This window comes from Electrona antarctica, assembly GCF_951216825.1.
Source record: "Electrona antarctica genome assembly, chromosome: 15".
NCBI classification, from domain to species: domain Eukaryota; kingdom Metazoa; phylum Chordata; class Actinopteri; order Myctophiformes; family Myctophidae; genus Electrona; species Electrona antarctica.
Genome location: NC_136796.1, coordinates 26718973 through 26741818, shown reverse-complemented (window position 1 = coordinate 26741818; position 22846 = coordinate 26718973). Strand labels below are relative to the sequence as shown.

General features: G+C 39.9%; 1 protein-coding gene across 1 annotated transcript; it reads right to left on the bottom strand.

Annotated features, from left to right (window-relative positions):
* Nucleotides 1-284: 284 nt before the first annotated feature.
* Nucleotides 285-22354, bottom strand: LOC306938888 (putative ATP-dependent RNA helicase ddx6). The gene is made up of 13 exons (XM_079523246.1): nt 22098-22354; nt 18825-19908; nt 18622-18726; nt 16527-16656; nt 15971-16117; nt 15280-15374; nt 11851-11973; nt 10873-11001; nt 8586-8702; nt 7534-7597; nt 7323-7424; nt 6567-6785; nt 285-6337 (listed from the first exon to the last, which is right to left on the bottom strand). The coding sequence occupies exons 2-12, from the start codon at nt 19068-19070 to the stop codon at nt 6571-6573; spliced, it is 1473 nt and encodes a 490-aa protein (XP_079379372.1). The 5' UTR covers nt 19071-19908; nt 22098-22354; the 3' UTR covers nt 285-6337; nt 6567-6570.
* Between the last annotated feature and the right edge of the window lie 492 nt (nt 22355-22846).

The following is a 22846-nucleotide window of genomic DNA, read 5'->3' as shown; positions in this document are numbered from 1 at the left end:
GTGAAAATAACGTGAAATGTCAGTACTGTTGCAGTTTTTCCAGCACTATGCTGATGCTCCAACTCCTTGGCAAAATCATTTTCCCCTTTAAAATGTCTGGCTTAATTGGAATCTTATTAGGGTTTTGTAGTAGAATTAATTAAGTGCTGGGCCGATATTCATTGAGATAGGTGCAGTGTTTGTGGCAGTAGTACAATTGTAAAATAAAGGGTCTAAATGTATGCCAACTATAATTGTTATATGTCCTAATGCCATCTTCACATGCAAACAAAAACACAAAACAATTTGAATGACAGTTACATTTATTTAGTTTCATCATCCCTTGCATTGTCAGCAGAGCAGAGTGATCAGCAAGTTCTTGAAATACTGTTCCTCTATTCACCACATTTATAGGGAGGCTAGGATATTCAAACACAAAATGAATGACATTTCTTTGATGCAATATACGCCAATCAAAATAATTGTTTTGTAATCTATTGATCTCTATGACAAGGAGATCTATACTGTGCCACGAATAGTGTGGAGAAAAAACACCACCTACTTGGTCTGAGGGGGCAGAGGATTTAGATAAACCCAATTTAAGTACTTAGTTTTTCATTTGAACTGGGACTGAAAACATAGTTGTCTTTTAAGTTAGAAGCTTAACAAAAACTAGACAATACAGAACTATCTGGTGTCTAAAAAAGCCTTGCCCCTCAATTGAATGTGGAAGTACCATTTGGGGTTATGCTGTAGCTATAACAGCTTAATATTAATTTTGACTGCCAATTTAAGGATCACTTTTTGATATTTTTTTACAGCATATAAATGCAACAATCATATTGAAAGTGTCTCAGTAAATTTGGCTTAAACTTCACGAAGCATGGCGAATCTACAAAATTAACAGGCCCAGTTCAGTTTCACTATTCAACAGCAGCAATAAAACAGGGGTAAAGGAAACTCACTGCTGCACAATTCCATCAATGAACAATTCTCCAAACCCCAAAAGCTGTAACCCCAGTAATTTGACTTTGTACCCCAATTTCAAAGCATTTTCTTTGTTCATATTCAATACTTTTCTGAACAGTTACCCTTTTCCAAAATTAGTTTCAAACAAATATTGCCCCAACCCACCCTTCCCTCCCCATTTAAACAAAAACACATTCCTTAACCACTCAAGCCCCCTTTAAAAATGTCCAATAGCTGATCTACAAGCTTACAATGTGTTGCAATGCAACGCACATAGATCTGCTGTTTTGAACATTTAAAAAAAAAATCTTTGCATATAAGGACATGCCAAAAATAGGGATTCCAGGCTGAAAGTGGTTAAGAGAAGCACAAACATATGGGACATGAGACATACATCTCCACTTAACCAGATGGCAACGTTACATCTCTTTCAACATTCCTTTGCGTCATTGACATAACCTCCTTTGTGACCAGTGACCAGATATTAGAAGCCAGTTATTGATGGTTTAAATCTAAAGTCAAAATTAGTACAAAAGGGAAAAACATATATAAGCCATTTATGAGGAAGGGATGGGGGGGGGTCTGAAACTGCAAACACATTTTTGCAACAAAGGTTTTGAATGTTGAATGTCAATACTGAACAATTAAAACTCTCGACCCAGCTAACTGGGTACAAAAACTACTTTTGGCATGTTCTGTTCTTAGGTCACAAGGGTGAATATGTAACCACCGACAAGGGATGTGATCAGGAACAAAATAGTTAAAATATGCAGGAAAACAATAATCCTGAATATTTAGTTAAAAAAGGGGGGGGGGGGGGGGAACTAAGAAAACACATCCCTGCAGAATGGAACCACACTTGATTTTGTATGTCTCGAACATAAAACAAAAACAACCTGTGCATAAGCACAACACAACAAGGAAACCTGACATACACATTATGATTACATGCAGCCTCAATCTTAATGGGACAAGTTCAACAAAACAAAAGGTTTAACAAAATAAACTGAACCCAAATAGTCCAGCTAGACCTCAGAAGCCAATGGAACCATTTGACAAAACTCTGAAAACACATCTTCAAACAAACTGAAATATCAGTAAATTTAAATCAGTAAATGTAATGCTTGTGTAGATCTTGAGAAGATTGTTTATATGAAGCTGCATGTAAACATTTCTCAGTCACCCACATAGCATCTTTCATCCACTAGAACCTTATTTTCATGCAGCCTCTGTGTCTTGCACACATTTGTCCACATGTCTCTCCCACACACGCACGCACACACACGCACACACGCGCACACAACACACGCACGCACGCACATTTTTGGTTTTGCTTCAATGTAAATCCTGAAAGTCAGTATAGATATTTAAAACAAGTCTAACTTCACCACCATGAAGCAATATATATATTTGTAATTGTAAGCGACATGTAAACATTTCATCATTTACAATTTGTTTCCTCAAAGTGATTCTGAACACCTCGTATAAAGATTGCCCTAGTGAAATAGGAGCAAGTTCTCCAAAACAATCACAGCACTTTGATTATCCATCACAGAAAGATCAACAGTGTCACGAGGATCACAATGAAGAAACTCTCCTCTGGTACACCTAAGCTAAGTTTGGTACTCTCTCCAGCACTTTAAGAAGCAAGCAAATTGCCCAAGTATTTCACAATGTGTACTTTGGAGGAGTGTGTGTGTGTGTGGGGGGCGGGAGGGGTTGGGAGGGCAGAAATATTAGGTTTCAGTTCAAAAACTATTGCTGTCGTGTGACTCGTGTCACTGTTATACTGGAAGTTTAAGTACCAGAGAGAGGAGAAATCAAAAGTCAAGATGCCATTAAAAGCACCCAATCAAGACTAGGCTTATGCAAACTCCACCGAAACAAAACCCCGTGTTAAAGCGTCGCAATATCCCCTTAACTGCTTTAAGCATTGTTAAAAAAAAAAGAAAAGTGTAACAAAGCAAAAAATAAAACCAAAAAAACTTTTCCTGCATTTGTTTCCCATAACCAATAAAGCTCTATAAGGGGAAGATAAAGAAAAGACATCACAGCTGCCAGTTCAGATGCTACAATTTCGCTTTCAAAGTAGATCCCAACCCTCCAAAAAGAAAGGGGAGAAAAAGAAAAAAAAAGATAGTCACTCACATTTCACATTTGCAAACACAGCTGTGCTGGGGGAAAGTAAAGGATGTCCAACTAATCAAGAGATTGCAGAGAGAGAGAAAAAAGTTGATTCAATCCATGATAGGTTGAGTTTCATGACTCCATGGCACATAAAACCCAATTCTGAAATTCTCTATGACTGTCCAATCTGAGAACAAAACAGTCTAATTTCTGAAACGTTTTACTTGCTAAAGGTACATGGTTTTGCTCTCAAAGCAGCAATATACTGCATACACTACACGTCATGTATTTGTAATATAGTAATTTTATGTGCACCATATCAAAGAGTTTAACTTTGTATGCTGGGCGTCACTCTCTTGTATGCTGGATGATGGACATCAAGAAGAAAATAAAACAAACGTAACACTTGGCATTCCCCACTGGGCTGCAAAATATGCAGTGGCATCGAAACATTTACACACACTTGAAACTGATAAGGGGATTCAAATAAAAAATATGCAGGGTCCAAAATGCCCGATTAAGAAATTACAAATTATACAACTTTGTCCAGTGAAGTAACTTATTTGAAAGGGTAAAGAGCCAATTGTAGAAAAAAGTCAAACCATAGTTTTGCATTAATTAAAAATTTCAATTACTTCTACAATTGACCTTTTCACCTTTCGAAATACACACATCAACTCTGCCAGCTTTGTGATAGAAACATTCTGACTAAGATTAAAATGCAAAGTTCAGAAATAGCCTCACAATGTTGTTTGAAAAAAAACTGTTCTGAACCAGTCTGACCTGACGTTAGCCCTTGTTACATAGTTTTTCAGGACAAAAATAAATAAATAAAAAGTACCTCCACCACCAACCACAGTGGCAGGTGAGAATAAAGTTAAACTATGACCATTTTACCAACCAAATTCTTTTTTTTTTTTTAAATGTAAAACAGCACACACACACATGATGGCTGGCTACCTGCCAATACGGCTAGTAGCCTACATAACCTTACCAATCTGAACCACAATTTACCTGTGCTAAACTGGTGGCTGGTGTTAAATGTCCAACCATGTTTGCTTGGATGTAGGTGACCATCCATTGCGTCAACATGGGGCCCATCTAGTATTAGGGGATCTTAAATCACTTAACTCCACAGATGATTATTCATAGTGAGTGACAGGTTAACAGTCACATCAAGCTGCCCTTTTTTATTGCAATGTTCACATTAAAAAGAAATGTCCACATTCAGGATGTAGTAGAGTTGGAGCCAAGTTTCTAACACCCAACCCCCCCACCCAACAGGAGAATGTATAACATCTTTCATACTTGCATAATGGAGGATTTAGTAAACCCAGATTACTAAAATTAATCTAATTTGTGCTCATAATTTGTCTAGCGGTTGGAAGAGGGATGAGGCAATATGCTGAAACGCCATTTCCGTTTTTGGTTGCGATTACCATTTTGTTAAACGTTGAGTCTGTTGTCCCTGCCCGTGTAGTGAAAACAAGTTTGTGATGGTGGAAACCATCCAAATAAGGATCACATGATCATTGAAGACAATCCACTATGCCACCCAAGATCTGACAAAACTCAGCATGGTGGGGCCTCTCACCCCCCCAGAACACACTCCACTAAACTCCCTGCCTGAACGCACAAAGTCCTCACTGGCACCAAGATTTGGGAACTACTTTGCATCGCCACTGCTCATAAAAGCAAAGCAGTCAAAGAGCAGAGAGCTACATTTGGTATTCAACAAACAGATAAATCCTCTGTTAATGCAAATCAGAGTTCGGCTAACATGGAGGATTTTCCTGACTGCTTCCATTGAGTCCTCTTTGTTCTTTTAATGTTTCAGAATGCTAATATTTGTATTTTGATTGGTTAGTCTCGCCTGATTTTGATTGGTTTAAATGTCTTACTACACCATCTTTCTAACAATACACCGTCTTGCTAACAAACGATTCTCTGCATGTATGGCCTTATCGTCTGGCACACTTTCGAATACCATTTTGTAAAGTTTGGTACCAAAGTTCTGTTTCAGGTATTTAAGTATATTTTAGAGTAATTTGTTCGCGAAATGGGCATCAACTCATGTATCACTTGGAAGTATAAGATCATTTTAAGCATTTCATTCTACAGCTGAGCATAATCCTGGTTTTGTTCCGTGGTACAACAATGTCGCTTTCCGTCGGGGGCGAGTCTTCATTTCTGTATTTAATCTATTTGTTAAAATATGCAATAAGATCACCAACTAGATATCATTGCTTTTGGTCATACGTGTTGCAACAAAAGTAGTGAACATAGATCTACAAGCTCACACAACACATTGCGATGCAGGCTGTTGTGTTAGTAATGCCTCCTTGAATTGTCCCATTTGTTTTTGTACATTAGATATTACACAAGTACTATAAAGCCAGTATACTACAGTAGCACCGGAGTTAGCACCATCATCCCGAGTTGTATTTCCTAGATGGATTACCCATCACTGGGTTGTTCATCTATTCTAGATGACTATCTAGAATATCAGGTATGCTCTTATTTGTTGCCCCTCATGGTAAGAATTTAATTTAATTTTCATAGTGAGTGTGTTTCACCCTGCACTGCCAAGTGGTCCAAAAGAACAGTGACCCTATTACATTTGGCCAGTTAAAATAAAAATGGTAATTTATCTGGCTGTGTGAGAGAAGCAGACAGGGAGGTTATGAATGGATTTGAGTGCATGTGGAAGTAATTAAGGCACTTTGTGACAAGAGTAGTGTTAGTGGGGTACGGCAATGGCTGGTGTGAGCACACCATAGTTAAAAAACAAACAAAAAAAAACACCCTTTCAATATTTGCTGGTAATGGTTTCAATAGTGGTCTCAGGGGACAACATGTTCAGACAGGTTCAGAGCAGCACTGAAATCTATTTGTGTTTCTGGCAGTGCAGCAATGCAATACAAAGCTACTGCACACTGTTCATATTTACCTTTAGCAGGGTATATTTAGGAAGAAAGTACTGGGAAATAATGTAGCACAATGCATGAGCTAATAAGATTCTGATGGGAAATAAAATTACTTCAAGTGGACAAAGTAATCAGTGGGCAGCTCTCATCAACGATGAAAGGGGGGGTTAAAACAAAAAAATAAATAAAATAAGGAGGAACTAAAAACAGCCATTACTTCTATTTCACAGGCTTTGAAAATAATAGCCAAGATTGCAAAATGTTAAACTCAAAGTTGCCTGAAGCTTGTGTGCAAGTGCCGATATTTGTGCAAAAGCCTGGTGTGTCCCAGTGGCCTAGATGGAAGGGGAAAAAACAGCTATGGTAAGGAAAACAGTCATATTTCTCAAGCATCACAGAGACCACTTAAAGACAAATGGTACACATTGTTTGTGTCTTGCAACAACAGAAACCTGCTTACTTCCAAAAATGTGATCTTAGCAGTTGAATTTATTAAATAAGAGTTAAGACTTCCCTCCCTAGCAAATATGTACATTGAAATGCAGACACTGGCTCACTTCTCACCAGCTTAGGAGTGGTCTTGCTGGCGTCCCGACTTCTCCTCGATCTCCTCAACCTCACAGTCGGGGTTGGCAGAGTGGAACTCAGCCACGTACAGGCTCTTGTCGATGCTTCCAGGAATGGGCTTAATGTCGGTCACAAGCTGGTCTTCGATGGCCTTCAGGTTGAAGCGATCCTCTGAGGTGATCAGGTTGATGGCCAAGCCCAGGTGACCAAACCTCCCTTAAGAGAATGTGAAAAATAAAAATAAAACCGTGAACAGGTTATTAATCCACATTCCTTTTTTCTCCTGCCAGGATGACGAGCTGACAAAGACCTCCCATAACCACTTGAACCCTACCATCCCCATTCTAAGCAATATCATAATAGGCAAACATTCGTCGAAAGTAGAAAACGGTTGCTAAAAATAGCAGATCTACAAGCTTGTATGTCACATTGCTTTCATCACTCAACCTTTACCCGTTCTACTGGTAGTGATGCCTGCTGCCACCATGTGTGTTCTGGCAAAATGCATACATGTGGGCATTCATATACGTAAAACAAATAAAACAGAATTTACAACTGTATTATGCTTCTTCACAAGCAGTCGCTCCATTATGGCACAATTGGCAGTTACATCACATTGTGCCTACTGTCAAAATATATTGAAAAAGAGACAAGCTAATTTAAATATCAATTGATATTATACTGTACCCCAAATAAGGCAAAAAAGCCATATAAAATATTTAAAAAATAAATAATAAAGGAACAAAGGCATACCTGATCTTCCAATGCGGTGGAGGTAAGTCTCTGCATTCTTAGGAAAGTCAAAATTGATGACAACATTAACGGCCTGAATGTCAATACCTCTGGTGAAGAGATCTGATGGAGAAGAGGATGAGAAACTGTGGTCAACACTTGACGTGGGAACAACATTGGGAACACTTTGATTAAGTTTCTCAAATGGAACAGTAATAGAAAATGAACTGACCCGTGCAGACCAGATTCCTGCAAAGACCATTTCTGAAGTCGTGGAAAACACGGTTTCTGTATTCCTAGAAAAACAAAAAATGTAACATCAAGGTTCAAGGAGATTTATTGTCATTCCATACGTGTACAGAACAACATTTGTTTAACCAGGTCCTGGTCAGGCAAAAAGTAAAATACATCTAAAAATAACACTTCATAAACATAAAACCTAAAGTGCAAAAAATGCACCACCCACTGATATTGCATGTGCCCATAAAGAAGCAGCAACACTGAAAACAGCATTACAAATAAGTGTCACAGTTCAAGTTCATAATGCAGAATTCATGTGTAGTCTCACGGATCACTAGTTAAGTGCAAAGGTTACAGTTCAAGGTCTAGAGTTCATGATTCTCACAGCTACAGGGAAGAAGCTATTCTTCCTGGAGGTGCTGGCCTGAATACTACGCAGCCTCCTGCCCGAGGTGAGGGGGATGAACCTTAGAGTATATATGAATAGAGACGGCACCCGAGTTCTCCTCCCATCCACTTGCATTAAGTTGCTCAAAAGCGCATGAGGCGATTTCACTGTGCATTCTGGGTAGGAACAGAGTGCATTCTGGGATGATTGGGCCCAAACACATGAACGCGCTGCCGCTGACTATCATTGCAGGCATTCAGCGTTCACGTGTCATCGTGAACGTGCACAATGATAGTCAACGGACCAGCGCGTTCATGTGTTTGGGCCCACGCTGCAATATCAAATTCGGCCACTATGTCCATTTCGCCTCAGGGTTTCATCCGGGTGCCGTCTCTATTCATATATACTCTAAGGGACGAACAGACTGTGTGCAGGGTGGGTGGCATCCTTCATGATGCTGGCAGCCATTTTCCTACACCTGCCGACGTAAATGCCACCGAGGGCAGGAAGGCTACATCCAATGATCTTTCACCATCCGCTGCAGAGCCTCAGAGCAGCATTGCACTTACTGTACAAGTATAACTGGAACACTATTCAATACACTGAAAGGCAAAAAAAAATAAAATCAAATTTCTTCTGGTGACATTGTCCCTTACCTGCATCATCTTGGCATGGATGTAGAAACAGGAATATCCCAGCTGGGTGATCTTCTTGGCCAGCAGCTCAACCCTCTGAGTAGAGTTACAGAAAATGATCGACTGATTGATCTGCAGCTGTAGAAGAAAAGGCATAGAGCGTGAAAAAATTAAGGACAATAAATTAAGTTTGAACCATTATTGGTAGTGCTTAGAATTTACAATAGAAGAAGAAAGCAGCCATAAGCACTGCCATCACATAGGTTTGGGGAAAAGTGCTACAAATTGCTTGACAGCTTCTGCCCAGACTCCATATATGGAGCTGGCCTGTTCTGACATCACAAATATGTTCTGACATCTGCATAGACTCCATATTTGGGCATAACTAACAAAGAACTCCATATATGAGCATAAAAGGGACACAGACATAACTAGAACTGCACTCTGTCGAGTGCCTACTTGCGTGTTGCACACAAGTAGGCCATATGGCCTACTAGTGTGCAAGCAGAGCGTGCAAGTACTGTCGACCACTACAACCTTTCAAATCTCAGCCTCTGAGAAATAACGGTTTCAATATTGAATTATTAGGTTTAGCTATGTGCTACGTACCTAGTTTTTGGAGGTAAAAAAATAGTATGGTAAGTAAGTATGGTAAAAGCTTCTATCTATAAAATAAATACAGTCCCATCGATTTAGAAGTGTCCAGGATCCACTTGTAGTCTCGCAAAGAAAAATAAAACATGGATATTAGATGGAGAAAAAAAAGTATATTAGTTGGGGGAAAAAAACGTATATAGTATATTATTTATTTTAAACTTTCAATAACATTGCTTTAATTTATAACTGGCTCTCAATGGTGACGTAATAAAGATGTTTCAGTGTCGGGTGGATTACAGGAAATACCTCTATGTATATGTATTTGTAAGTTGATTAGCAGTATACTGTGGTTACTTGGGTCGTTTGATGCGTATGTCCTGTAGCAGCATATGACGTGATGAAGATATGTACCAATGCCAGGGTATAACTGGCTCTCGATGGTGACGTAATAAAGATATGTTTCAGTGTCGGGTGGATTAAAGGTAATGCCCCTATGTATACATGCATGTAATCTGAAACCAATGCCATATCAAGCACAAATTAATCATTACGTCATACGTTGCCACGGGACATACGCATCGGAGCACCGGACAAAAAACATTACTTGCACGCTCTAACTAGGTGGAGCATGCATTTCCAACTTGTATCGTTCCATGTAGGCCAGTGCCGAACAGGCACCGCTCTGGATCCGGAACTTATTAAAACATTTATAACATTCAAACATATGGCAAAAATAGCCGATCTACAAGATCACAACACATCAATGCGTTGTGAGCTTTTAGATCAGCTATTTTCAACGAAGAGATTTGGTTTACACATTCCCTCCCGTTACCATAGGTTGGATCGTGAGGCCAGTCAGTGCCAGTGAAATGCACGAAATAAGCAAAGAAGAGCCACATCCGCCCGACCCAGAAGTGATTGCCCTCCATAGCTGTAGTCTAGTCCAAGTTGTGGAATAATGCCCGGGGGATTAATATTCTTAGCGCGATTAATGTTTAATGTTTCATTAGGCTCTAAAGATGATACTTTATCCTATTCTGACCACAAAAACCACTAATAACCGCAGAAAGTTTTTTACAGACAAGGTATAGAGCCCTCAGATCTATACCCTGGACTATAGTATAGGGTTTAAGTGGTTCAAATGAATACCAGAACACTCAACTGGTCTACCTGGAATTCTTAAATGTAACCTTATTAAACTATGCCTAAATGTAACGTTATTCCTAACCTGATTTAACCTCAGTAAAACGGTGCCAAAACCTAACCCTATTCCTAAACTTAATCTCAGTAAACCTATGCCTAACCCTAAACTCATTTATAACCTTATCCTCAGTAAAACAAATACAAGAACCACTTCACAGAGCAGTCGGAAAAATGAGGGCGAGGGTGTTTTGAGGCGAGCATTCCGGTTACGGATTCAAATATAGCTGGTACATCTGCAGTAATTGGAGGTGATCTCCCTACTTTCCATTGAGAATTTAGACCCTCGTGTCAGGAAGGACATCTAATTGACAAGTACTGCCTAAATGAAGCCCATGATGCAATCTCTCGTCTGGCCAAGCGGGGGATGTCTTATTAGAAGAATTTGTTCATTCATGCGGAATCCCAGGTAGGACTTGAAAGTTATGGATTGCAGTTTCAAAGCACTTGTATGATGTGTATGCCCCTGTGTATTTCTGTGCAAGAGTAGATGTGGGAGTGAGTCCATTACCCTGGAGAAGAGGGTGTTGAGACAGTGAACTTTCTGCCTCTCAGTAACGTAGGCGTAGTACTGAGTAATGCCCTTCAGGGTCAGCTCCTCCATCAAATTGATCTCATAGGGTTTCTGAAGGTGTTTGGCCTGGAGGCAGAGATACGTAGAGACAAGAAAAAAAAGAGAAGTGAATCAGGGGAGAGATAAATAAGACTCAAAGTATAACAAAAACACCATAGAGTACATAGGTACACAGTAAAAACAAAATCCTCAGTCTTAAGTTATCCATTTGTATCTGAGAAGAGTGTACAAATTTGGTTCCATTTGTACATTCTCAGAGTTACAATGAGGATTTTACTGTATACGGTCCACATCAAAACATCTTGGTCTTGGAGTGGAACAGCCTGGTGGTGCCAGGTGGCCCTTAGCAATTAAAGGACAACTTTGGGGTTTTTTTCAACCACGGTTCATGTTTTAGGTTGTTATTAGAGAAAGCAACAGATTGTAAAGAAAAATGTTTTTGCTGCTTTCTTTCGTTTTAGCGATTTTAGCTATTTTTGACAGGGGGCCGGGGGCATTCAAAGATGGGGCTAAGTACGTCCTTTATCACATGATCTACTTAATGTGAAGGGGGATGTACTAGGGGGCTCCCATACTGTGTGTAATAGGCTCAATCACCTCCCCCTTCACATTCAATAGATCCTGTGATATTTTGTGGCCAGATGTAATTTCTTGGGGTCTAGTAGGGCTATAGTAAATAAAAAAATAAATAAATCACCATGTTTTAAAAAAAAAAAAAATACATATTTAGCCCCATGTTCGAATACCCCCACCCCCTGTCAAAAATAGCTAAAAATCGCTAAAACGAAAGAAAGCAGCAAATGAAAAAGAAATAATACTCAACCTAAAACATGAACCTTGGTTGAAAATAAACACAAAGTTGTCCTTTAAACTAGTGTGACAGAGCTGCGGCAGGCAGCTAGTTTGACTACTCACCATAAACTTCTGCACGCTGATGGGGAAGGTCGCAGAGTAGAGCAGGATCTGCCTGTGCTTGGCCAGGAAGCTGATGATATCCGCAATGAGCACCACAAAGTCCTGAGACAGCAGCTTGTCCGCCTGGGAGGAAGTGGACTCCATATATTATATTGTGACAAAGGCGAGTCTGTGCCAATGTGAAACACCAACAAAGATTGTGCTAGATTTTTAATAGGGTCACAGTATCAAATGTAGATTTGGACAATTCACCCTTCGCTAAGCCCCACCTACTCCACTCTGCAGGTAGCAAGAGATTCAAAATATCTTCTAAATAGAGTCAACTAGAAAAAGTGCCCTTCCGGGCACAGGTCTCCACCAGGAGGATAGGAGTGTGTGTGATGTTTGGCAAAATGTTTAGGAGGATGTTTTTTTGTATTTGTTTTTGCAACAATTTGCTTCATTTTGTTGAGGAAATGCAGAGCCAGATCACTCATAGCATCTCTGAGGATAGAATTCTGGATGAGCAAGACATGTGCAGCATTTTGTACAAAACGGGCCACTCCTGAAAACTTTGGAAGGCAATCTTAGCCAATCAGTGTACAATCTGAGAAATCCAACAGACTCGTCTTGATCACATGACTACAGAGATCATGTGTACCGATTGCCATTTCTTCATACGCCTTTGATGGCAATTGGATGATTTGAGGCATTTTGTCCAAAAATGTGTTTTGCAAAAATCAACCTGTTGGTGGCGCTATAACAGGCCAATGTGAAAAGGGTGGGATATATTCCTCAGCCTAGTAAGAAAATGTGTGAAAGATTTCACGTAAATTGCATGCTGCGTTCATGATTTGAGGCTATTGTTCAAAACGGGGCAATCTTGCAAACTGTGAAAGCCAATTATAGCCAATTAGGATGGAATATGAAATATCAGACAGATCCGACTTGAGCACATGACCATAGAGATACTGTGTAACGATTTGTGAGATTTTTGGACAGAATCTGGAGGAGTAATATCAAAAAATGTGTTTTACAAAAGTCGGCCTCCTGGTGGCGCTATAAAAGGCAGATGCGGAAAATGCAGGTCAAAGGTTTGTTCTTGGCCTCTAGGGAGTGTGCATGCAACGCTTCACGCAGATCTGTGCAGTTTTAGGTAAAAAATGTGAAAAGCTGCCTCATGGTGGCGCTATAACAGGCCGTTCTGGAAAATGTGGGGCAGAGGTTCATCGTTGGCATCCAGGGAGTGTGTGTGCAAAGTTTGGCATCGACCGGGTTAACGGTGCCGGAGATTAGCTGTACACAGACGGACGGAAGGAAGGACGGACGGACGGACACACGGACGGAGTGCAAAACATACTCTCTCCCCATGCCTTCGGCCTGGTGGAGACAACAAATGCCTGTAGTAGGATATGCACTGGATAAATGTGTGTGACATAAGAGAAAAAAAAAAAAAACTTGAAATACAGGGAAATGTTAGAGGGAGAAACAGTATATCCACCTCAATGAACTTTTAACGTCATTATCAGCGCACAGGTGTTTTCATGTACCGCACACTGGTAAGACTCTAAATAGTAGCGGTTAATAAATACTAATAATTTAATTGTGCGGAATGCGAAACAGGCAACAGGTAGCCTATACAACACCTGTACAACTTGCACTGTGATTCTGAATAAAAAGATATTAACAGCCTAAACTACTTGTTTCTAAACATGCTAATAAATAAATCTTATATTGATTCTGGATACACCATGCCAAAGTGACCATTGGCATCAACCCATCAACATTAGATCACTTCGGATTTGTACATTTAGTTTGGTTTGTATAATGCACCTTAATTTGCGCCTTATATGTAACATTTGTTACGATTACGGTGATTAGCGTTATTGCCATCACCTGGGTGGTGGGTGAGTCGTGTAACTTTAAAAACGTTGAGCCGTGTATATGTTAAACAACGCAGCCTTGTACAGTAGTTTAAGTGCAGATTTCAGATTTCAGGGGTGAAAAATGCACCCTGCACTGTTTTTTGGGTAAGTGGAATCTGTTGCTGGTTCATAGTCACTATCGCGTATCTTGCTATTAATGTTGCAAATTATAGTGTGCAGGCGAATTAACATTGACAGCTGACAGGTGACGGAAGAGTGCCAACTGCCAAGCCAGTTTAGCAACGGTTGCCAAGCTAGAATTGGACAGTCGCTGTTGGTGTGAGATTTAGCAAAGGTCAACGTTGTTGGGTTGTGTGTTTAGCACTAGAGTGATAATCCCAATTATTAATGTGTGCTTCCCCTATAGGCCAGAACGTGGCGGCAGTGCCAAAGAAATCTGCGCTATAAGCTTACAAGACGGGGCACTTCCGCCCGCCCCATGATAGTGAAGTGACAGCCGTCCATATTTGAGCCACATTCTGATTCCAGGCTATGTTTAGACTTTTATAAGGTCTCAAAGATCACAGTTTCTCATTTTGAGGGAAAAAAGGACTATTAAGCGTGCGAGCGGCCACGTGCGCATCGGATCCGTGTGGAGGCTGTCTAACATGTGAGTAAAAGCAAAAAAAGAATACCAAAAAAATATATATTTTTAAAGGCGTAGTGAAACGGAAATGGTGGACATTTTATTTTGAAGTTTCAGACGGTCTCAAGTTGAAACACCGCTATGAAGTTTCTGAACCAATCAGAGCGTCGCATCCCTTCAGGGGATGGGACGGTAGCTAGGGACGGGTAGCTATGCTACGCAGTACAGCGTGTGGAATCTGTGGATGTTTGTTTACAAATCTGATAGTCGGCCAGCTTTACCAGTTTACTCTTAATGTGGCTTATTTCTACCCTATAATGTTTTCAGATACATTTTTAGCGTGATGATTAAGTTGAAACCGAGTAATACACTCTCTGGATGTTATCTTGAATGGGAATACAAACGGAAGATTTCTGTAATCAGTAGCAGCTGTGCAGCCTGTGCTGGACGGATGCGGAGATATGGGGAATTAAACTGGTGAGCTTCATTTTTATTGGCTTTTATCGATGTTGGCCTCGACACGTCATCACACAGCACGTTTTCGTTTTCAGGAAGTAATACAAAATATATTTTTATGGACGTTTGATATAAAAACACACAAAAATGAGAATTTTCCCATTTTTTTGGCATCCATTGTTAGGTATGACCATATGATGACCACGGATATGGTCTAAAAGTGTTCATTTCACTACACCTTTAAATGATTGGATTAAATGACATTAAAGACAGATTTTTACATTCAGGCAGGGGTGGAGAATAAAACAGAAATGGCATACTTTGTGTTAAATTAAATGAGCATGCTTTCAAGCCTTGCAAGTTAATTTTTGCTGAAGTGAAATTAAATGTTTCTGAATTGTCCAAACTACATTTTCAATCAAATATGATAAACTGTGTCAGGTTCTTATGACAGTATATTATCATGTTATTATTAAATCATACCTCATCCATCACCATCATTGAGACTCTGTCCACTTTGGCGACTCCCTTCTTGATCAAGTCCAGGATCCTGCCAGGCGTGGCGATGACCACATGCACTGATGGGGTAGCAGGAGGAGAAACAATTTACACAGTTCACAAAACATTAGGACTGACCAGGTTGATCAAGGTGAAAGCTATAATGCATAACAAAAATAAACTATGATATGGGTGAGGGGAACAAAGGTTTTTAAGACTTCATGCAAAGACAGCACAGCAGGGGCCCCAACTCTATAATAACCTTTAATCTTATTATTTTGTAGATACTAGATAGGTCCAAGAAATTGATATTTCAACACAAGATGCTATACAGCACAGCATTTCTGAATGCATAGAATCTTGTTACGAGTATTCTTAATTATTTAATATTGCATAAATGAGTCATGAGACCATGAAACCAAAAGACATAATATACATCAGTATCAGTGAACCCCAACTCGTCAACGTCAAATATCCCCATTATGCAATTAAAAAGAGGGTTAATAAAGAATACATTTTATATACACTGGTGGTTAGTAAATAATAAATACATATTTAAAAGGTGGAGAGGGGGGAGGTCCATAAAGGTATTGAAATTATTGGAAGTGGTCCTTGGGTTCAAAACGCTTGGGGACCCCTGCTATGCACAACATGTTAGTATGCATATCATCTTTACCAGTCTCATCCAGACGCATGATGTCATCTCGCAGGTTGGTTCCGCCGGTCGTAGCCATTACTTTGACTCCTCCCAGGTGTTTGCTGATCTGGATACAGATCTGACTCACCTGCAGGGCCAACTCACGGGTGGGAACCATGACCATGGCTATGGATAGAGTAGTGACAAGCAGATAAGTGGATTATGAGTAAGACACAGGCATACGTTAATATGGACAGGGCAGCATCTCCAATAGTGAAATAGTCAGTGCTAATTTCACTAGTCGCAGAGTGTACAAATAACCAAATGTACCCGTAAAAGGTCCATTTGGTTATCTCTAGTAACAAATGGATAAATAAACTTTGACAATTTTACTGTGTAGATCAAGAAAGTGGATTGAATAGGGGAACATGAGGATGGAAAGACAACAGTGAGTGAGGGAGATGGGAGATGAAGAGGAAATTGTTAACTGTGGATGTTGTGAAGTAGCGAGGAAATAGAAATACCAGACATGACAAGCAATCTGAAATGGTACAAGAACAAACAAGGTACTGTACAGGCTTCCACTTAGGCTCACCCTGTATGTAGTCCTTTTTCAGGTCTATTCTCTCCAGTAGTGGAATAAGGTAAGCTCCGCTCTTGCCTGTTCCATTCTTGGCCCTGGCTAGAATATCACGTCCAGACAGGGCTATGGGAATGCTTTCCTCCTGGAAGTGAGCATTTTATGTTAACACATTAGTTTTTTGTGCCATCCCTATGGTTCAGAAAGGTTCATCCCACCATCGAAATTGGCTATATATTGGCTGAATGTCATTCTCTCCTCTAGCTTGCCATCAACTGAAACGTAAAATAAATCTTAACATAAGATTAACAGTTTTGCTGCATAACCCGTTTTCCACACCATTTAATCCATGTTTTGCTGCTGCTTAATACGCTAAACCCGCTATTTGTTTTATGCGTTTAATTCTGCGTTTTGTAATAATTTAAAATAAATAGCGGATTTGTCCCGGACCTGGTGACGAGGCGGACGCGTTATGATGACGTAACCGGAAATCAACCAAACGCCGGCTTGCAAGGGCTTCTGGGAAACTGAGTCCAATGCAAAGTGAACGAGGGTGTAGGGACAATCTTAGCTCGTTTTGCTCTTTGACTAAGACCCAGATCAAGGAGGTGGATTTTTTTGTCGGCTCAATAGCAAATAATTGGAGCGTTTTCAAGCAGATTTTCATGGATCAAAGCCGCAAATACTTTGGCGTATGCTCCAAAGGTAATTAAACAATCCCGGCAGCCTCGATATATTGGATAGATTAATTTAAAGATGTCAACTTAAGGAAGACAGTTTCCCAAAAAGGCATGATTAGTGCCTTGTTCAGACTGGCAAGTGGCAACCCAAATCCAGTCCAAATCAGATTTCTTGTCCAGATTGGAGTGTGTCATGTATTCTTTTTTTTTTTAAATGCAAACTGAACAAGGCTCCAGAATGTGATTCAAATATGATTCACATGATTTCCATGTAGTTTTCTGCTGTTCACTTCAGGCTTGATGAAACCAATCTGATTCCAATCCGGACAGGCCAAAGATCTGATCTGGGCTTCCAGTCTAAACAAGGCCTTATTTATCATTTTCAAGTACTTTTGTAGAAGCAGACCAATGATCTAGCCCCAGTCGAATTTGAAACAGGCCCTTGGCCTGAAAAAAGGTACAAAGTAAAATAACAGTTCAGTTACAGTTCATGTGTAATTTCAACTTTCTCTGAAAATTTGCATGGAAGCCCAATACTCCCTATTTCCACAGCTCTCCCACTTGCATTTAATCCATACAGATATAGCTTGTACACAGAAGATTATTTTCCCTTCTATATTATCTCCCAACATCAGAACAATGTTTTTTTTTTATATTCTGGGTGTCAAGACTTTGCTCTGGAATTACCTGGCTTAGGAGGAGCTCAGGCTTTGTCTGGTCAAAGTCTTGTTGTGTAAGGGAGTCTTATGTTTCACATTCTCTTAACGGGACGCCTTTGGACACCTCCCCTTTATTGGCTTTCACTTTTGTTTTCTTGTAAAGACCTCAGTACAATGTATAGGCAATATAGAGATATAATAATAATATTTAGGGCTGGGACTTTAACTGATTAATTTCAACTACAGAAACAATAACACGATTTTAAAAGATTAACATATTTGAAGTCGCACTTAGTTTTTGCACCACGGAACCTTCTCACTGGATGAATTTGAGGCGTAGCGATCATTCCGGTGCACACAATGGGATAAGAAGCCGATCAGACCGCTTTGGTTGGCCCAGTTGTATTGTATTGTATAATATAATATATTTACTAGAGAATCTCTCACACCAACATTTTTCCTATGAAGCAGTTTATATTATACTCAGGTGGTACCTAAATAAATCTGCAAAAAGGAGCTACAGTGTGCAAACTCTTATTGGCCACTGGCCAGGTAACACAAATGTTAAAAATTGTAAAAAGGAATGTGTGAATTATACTGTCCCTTGTCTGTCAGATATTTGTTATCCATGGATTTCATGTGAGAAATGGGCTTAAGGGTGTACATAATACAAAATGAGTTTTCAGCTAATCAAGCTAATTTTGGTAACACAGGTCAAATATGAACAGAACTACATGTTATGCACAGGGAAGTGTCAGTTGAAGGTCATACCTGGATAGGGGAGGGTTTCTCCCAACCCATCTCAAAGATGCCCATCAAAAGTTCCCGTTTGAGACAGTAGTCTTCAAACTCATTCCCCTTAGTGGCCGTCACATCCTATGTGGGGGGGATAGATGAAACAAAGAACCATAAAAGCACCAAAAGATAACCCTCATGCCACTGTAAAATCAAAGAGCTAGTAAATTAATACTTACTGAGGTTCGGTGCCTATTGTCTCTGGGAGGGAGCTGTAGGTTCTTTTTCCAGTCATCTCCAAACTTAATACCAGGTCCCTCCTGTGGGGCACCGACTGCTTTCTGGGGTACCCCTGTAGACTTTCCTTGGACAGTGGGGCCCGACTGGATTGAGGCTGGTTTGGGCTGTCCTCTTAGCTGCCCGTTCTGCTTGTTCAGTCCCACCATAACAACCGTGCCTACATTTTCTGTTCTAGCCATTGCCATTTTCGTCTTCTTTTTTTATCTCTTAAAGATGTTCAGTTTTCGCCTCTTAAGGTTTTGTCCTTTTTAAAAATCCTCTTCAAAAGTAGAAAAGTTTAATAAAGCATTAACAAAACAATATTCTCTATTCTTTTAAGTCCAAAGCTTTTTTTTTTTTTTTTTTAACAATGAAAGTTGCTTTTTGTATTTACATAATATACACAGGTACGTGCAGTATGGTCCCCTTCAACAACAGAGTGACTGACGTACAACCAAAAATAAGTCTTTATACAAGAGCTCTTCGAAATGAAGAGAAATGTGCATTCATATGCATGAATTTACTTGCACACAATATAGAAAATTATATGTGAACAAGTATCAAAAGGAGTTTTTAAGTCCTGAAATAGAACAGCTAAGGCAATTTGAACTGGGGAAATAACTTCTGCAATACAATCTCAGTTCAACACTATCTATATTAAACAGCAATATTTCCTGCGTTTACTTTGCTTTGAGTCCATTAGAATCGCTCAATATATTTGTCCTTGAAAATAGGATTTCCGACTTTTGTACAAATGTCTTCCAAAAAAAACATGTGGTCTGTAATGTTCAATATTTATTCTCCACTCTGTGGGTACGTGTCCCTCCACATGTGAAAGAACAGATTCCTGACATCAAAAAAACAAATAAGGGTCACTACAGTCCAAAGCAAAGTAGCTTTAAGTGCCCGTTGGAGTCCTTAAGTAAGTTTCCTTTTTGCTCCTGGTGTCTGATCTCTTTTCCACCACAGGTCTTCCGTCGTAGGTGTGTGTGAGATCAACCTGTTTCCTCTGCAGCACGTCTGCCAGCAACTCAAACCTGTCACCTAACCATGGAATAACAGATGCAATTTGTTGACGGCAGCAGTTTGATTGATTGAATACATTAGGATCCCTGGCTATAGCACACTGAGCGCACTCCGGTGCGGTATTTCTTATATAATATGTTAATTGCCCTCTATGACTAAAATTAAACTAAACTAAAAATACCTAAAATATGCAATTTATTTTAGAAATAGTTAATATTTTACTCAATGGTGAAACGCCTGTCACAGGTTAATTGATGCAAATAGCCGGCATCCTTAGACTCACTAAATTGAGAGGATGCAATCATGTCACCCTCCGGGGGTCCTGGGATGCAATACTGTACTCTCACGTTGTTGAAGTAGGACTCATAAATGTCCCTGGGACCCATCTAAAGACCACCCCTGGGTCCCGGGACCCATTACATTGAAAACCTATTTATTTTTCTGCAGGTTGATGAATGTCATTTGTCCATGTGAGGTCCAGCCTAAAGGAATGTGTGAAATTAACATGCTAATAAACGTAATTCAAATATTGTTTTGATGCTCATATTAACCTTTAGGAAGGATTAATGTGTTTTTTTAGTTAGCTCATACATTCCATAGGGCGCACCACATATGGACAAATGCACATGACATCAACTTTGTGGGGCGTTTTCCCTGCTGAGTAAAATACTATTCATGAAAAAATATATTTGAGGTGTTTTCCATTTTAGTTAGAGGGCAACTATAACGTATTAAGGCATATAAGTAGAGTTGTACCAATACCGGTATCGGGCCCGATACCCTACCCATGAACTTGCCGTATCGGTAAAGGTCCCGATAGTGATTGTAAATGTATATTCAATTAAAAGAAGGAATGCCAGCCCTCATTGAATGTCCTTTTTCACATGTTTATTTACCTTTTATAAACGTACGCGTTTTGGCCGGATGGGCCTTCCTCAGTGTTGCCATTCCTTCTTTAAATTGAGTATTTTTTGAGCATTGCACCTACAAGAATTCACCCTTCTAAATTGGAGTGTTGCAGGTTTTCTGCCTTGGCAGTCTTTGTTTCTCTCAATGTAAATATATATAACAACACAAAATGCATCAAATTCTAAGTGAGTAGGCTATACGCAATATACACCTCAATATATACCTCATACACATTACATTTAAATGAACAAGCCATGTAATTGAACATTACAGTATCATTACAAGGCATAACAATTAAATGAAACTGGAGAAAAGGGGGGTAAAAGGTGGTTGCTCAACAAAAACAAAAAGTACTCGTATCGGTACTCTGTATTGGCGAATACTCAAAATTAAGTACTGGTACTTGTACTCTGTAAGAAATAATTTGTATCAGAGCATACATATAAGGCTTATTAGCCAGGAATCCTTTTAACAGTTTGCACATAGTAGGACTCCTGTAAAGGCCGAGTTTCCCCATTTGTCTACAACTCGGCATCATTCACTGTCACTGCCACTGAATCATTAGCAAATAATAATAATAATAAATGTTTTACCGACGTTATAAATAGTTGAAATTGTCTAAAAAATAAGCATGAAATTACTTTATTTAAACTCTCATTTAAAACGTGGCAACGTATAGGAAGTCAGGAACTCAAGGTGCTTAGTTATCTTCATGAAGCACCTCGATCGCGAGTTAAAATGCAATACGCTTAGCTAAAAGGGGCTAGTCCATTAAGGACTTCTCCAAGGCTATGGACCAGAGCTAAGATTTCCTTATAACCTTTTATATTATTTTATAGCAACCATAGTTTGTAACCTAAACCAACCATAAAGCAGAAACCCTCCGGAGGTTTGTGCAACAGCCAAATATATGACCCTGGTCCGATGCGTTTTTTTTTTTTTTTGTAAACAACATGTTGGACAACCAACCGCTGGGTTTGTCAACATAAGCCAGTTAACATTGTTGACAATGGACGTCAAAACACAAAGCCATCCCACACAGCAAAACGCAATAATGCTCCGAGTATGCTTGCTAAAAATAATAGTAAATAATACATTTATTTTATGTTACAATAACTTACACCAAATGCATGTTGAATGTATGTCATCTTGGCGCATAAGGTTAACGTTACAGTATAGCTGCCTGCTTAGCAGCCACGGTTGGCTAACGTTAGCCATTCGCTAGCAGGATATTAAACAACACACGAATGTTTTTGTTTTTAAATAAATAAAACGTCTGGGACAGACTTCAAACCCACCTTTATGTCTTGCTGTTGTTAAGTGTGATTCAATGTTTGTGGTTATTCAACGTCTTCTCCTGTAGTTTTGCTTTAATTGTTCAATATACTCGAAATAAATCGTCTCTATTGTGTTAGTTCTTGCTAATTCAACATGGTCGCCTTCTTCTTCGCCCTCTCTTCCTCGTTGCTTCGCTTTCCTCCCGTTTATGACGTGGAGGTCTTAACCGCCAGCGCCATCTTCTGACAGCTGGTGTGATGTGATGATAATGTGGTGCCTCCAGGCGGTTAAGGGTTAAACAGGAAAGGTAGGTACCAAAACATTCTGGTAACTAGGGAAAACTGGGCACATTGGAAGTAGCCTGGTTAATAAACCAGACCGAATCAGCCAGGCTACCTTGGAAGTGTGCGGCTGTGCGCAGTGATAGAGCCTGTAGAGGGACCCCCTGGGGACCCCCACATAGTAACTCAGTCATTTCTCAACCATGCATTTCGGACGCGGGCGGCTCGCCGGAACCGGGCCGGCCCCATGGGCGCGTTCCTGGGGGTCTGGATGTTCTGGGGACCCCCCATTCTTCTACTTCTACTACTCTACCCCCACCCACACTCTGCCCCGTCCGTGTGGGTGTGGTTTTTACTGCACGGTAGCTCTGGTCCATAGCTCTAATGCCGTCGCAATATTAAAGTTATGAACAGAGCTACATAGCACGCTGCTTTGTTGTTGGTAAGTGATTAACCCACTGTTCTTTAAACACCCAAACATAACACAA